This window comes from Eurypyga helias, unplaced genomic scaffold (assembly GCF_000690775.1).
Source record: "Eurypyga helias isolate BGI_N326 unplaced genomic scaffold, ASM69077v1 scaffold13976, whole genome shotgun sequence".
Taxonomy (NCBI): Eukaryota; Metazoa; Chordata; class Aves; order Eurypygiformes; family Eurypygidae; genus Eurypyga; species Eurypyga helias.
In genome coordinates this window covers 47,680-50,022 of record NW_010256108.1, presented here as the reverse complement: position 1 = coordinate 50,022, position 2,343 = coordinate 47,680, and the positions used below count along the sequence as shown (strand labels likewise).

The window sequence follows — 2,343 nt, the reverse complement described above, 5'->3', positions numbered from 1 at the left end:
ATATATATATATATATATATATGTGAAAGGAAAACTGCTGAAAGGAAAGCAAACGTTAAAGGAAACATGCATGTATACAAAGTATGCATAGCATGTATATATATATAGTATGCATACCATATGCAAGTATGCATATGGTATACACATCTATGTTCTAGTTTAAATTTCTAGTAGCAAATTCTGGGACAAAATAAAATGCAGAACACCAAAGCTGCTACAGAGAGGAGCAAACAATGAATTAAATTCAATTCCTCACAGAATAGCTTATTCAGTAAAACATAATGACACAGTCCCTACTGGCTTCTTAATTAACTCTTAACTACTGGTGCCCCACTAGTAATTTCAAAATTTTACTGCTGCTTTTCTTCAAGATGTTCATGATTTTCTACCAGTGGCAAAGAGTTATCAGAAAGCTTACCAATGAAGTTTTTCACATTGTATTCCTGTTGTCATTTGCAGGCTGTTTAACATCAGAAATGTATTCTTAAGCACTTCCTCACTTGCATTACCATAGATTATCATAGATAATGCAAGACAAGTTCCAAGGACAGCAAGGCAGCGTTAAGTGTCTGAAACAGGTAATGAATACTCTGTCTAGACAAGAGATGCAGACAACACTGTTCCTCTTCTCTCAGTTTTGCCAGCTGCTAACAGCTTTGATAGAAAGCTGAATATTTGTAATCTCTTTCATTAAGAAATAAAAAAAATTAACCTTGTCTAAACAGAGAAAAAATTTAAATCCTACCAACATCTATTTGAGGATTAAATCCCCATTCTACTGATAGGCTAATGATGAGCAGAGCCAAGGGCTATTTCATGTTCTTATATGGCACACAGATAAGTCAGTGAGCTACAGATAACACCATTCATGTGTCACTCACCTGGTGTAGCTTCTGCCAAAATTCAGGTCCATCCTCCATTTTTCTTAAGCTTGGTGGAATGTACCAAAAGCAAATGTTTGCATACTCCGGCTAAACAAGAAAACAAATGCTTGCTTATGAGATGTAACAAATGGCACAGGAATAGATACTATAACTCAAAGGGTTCTGCTATTTATTCTTTTTGGGGGCGGGGGGCAAGAAGCCTTTGAGTTATGCCCTTTTCATTAAAACTTCCTTCTCCAAATAACCTTTTGTTTCCCTTTTTTGAAACTAGAAACAGTTTTCATATCATCCACTTATCTTCCTGCTGCCAGAAAAAGGAAACTTGTTGGGGTTCCTATTTCCTTTATTATTTCTATATACATATTTAACTCTGCTTTGCTCACTAAAGACTTTGGTTAGGAAAAAAGTGTGGGAGGGGCACAGAGAGGTAACATAGATTTCAAAATTCAAGCAACTTGAAAGAGAATACTACACTTTACTTTTAGTGGAGTTTTTTTAATGGAGATTTCATATGATGCATTTTACATAAAACACATGAACCTGATTTTTGTCACCATATAACATTTGCACATCTAATCATTTTTCAACTGAATGATGCAAATCTTCTTTCATATCATATATCATACAGCACACAACACAGTACTGGAGTAAATGCTGGCTTTCTCAACTTCCACATTTTACAAGAATCTCAGGACCCCTTGCAGGTTATCTTCCATATCCTGGACATATCTTGCCAATATCTAAGCAGACTTTTTAAGCAATGACTGGGACTCCACATCTCTGCTTCCCTCCAGGGAAATTTTGCCTCTGAATTCAGCAGAGTTAGCTGCAAGACTCCCAACAAGAATGGCTGTTCACCATGCATTATAAAATAAGGCATTTTGTGCTTATGAGGTTTCTGTTTCATATATGATTGAGATAATGTTCCCAGCAGATCTGCCCAGGGTCTCTTTACATTTCCTGCTAATTTGGAACAATATTTATTTATTTATTTATTCATTCATTCATTCAGTTTTACCTGTACAGGTAGCAATAGCATAAGGAATAGATGTGCCTTCTAATCTCATCCAACACTACCCATAAAACCACTCAGTCAATCTTGACCTACTTTATTTGCAGCCCAATATTTAACTGGGGTCTAGACTCTAACATGGATTATAAACTCACACACCCCTCTCCCCTCCCACATGCTATCCTCATTAGTTTTGGTTGAAAGAAGAAAAAAGAAGAAGTTAAAGGGGAGCTTGGTAGCTGGGTCACACCATCTCTGCCCCACTGTGAATGCAGCTGCTATTACAATCCCAGGCAGTCTCCTGAACAAGGAAAGCCCACCAGCTGAGACATGTTCTTTCATGAAAGGGCACTGGGAACTGCTCATATCATTTTCCGCCTCACTTCAAAGAATGCATTAAATACAATTTAATCATCAAGAAGAATATCGCTGTCAGAAGGAACAGCG

The 2,343-nt window shown here is 37.0% G+C and overlaps 1 protein-coding gene across 1 annotated transcript in view; it reads right to left on the bottom strand.

Moving 5' to 3' along the window:
* Positions 1-881: 881 nt before the first annotated feature.
* Positions 882-2,343, bottom strand: part of GADL1 (glutamate decarboxylase-like 1) — a gene marked incomplete at its 3' end in the record, with an annotated part of 38,515 nt that continues 37,053 nt past the window's right edge. Inside the window, exon 13 of the mRNA XM_010153554.1 lies at positions 882-971. Within this exon, the coding sequence (XP_010151856.1) occupies positions 882-971 (90 nt within the window). The remainder of the gene's footprint in view (positions 972-2,343) is intronic.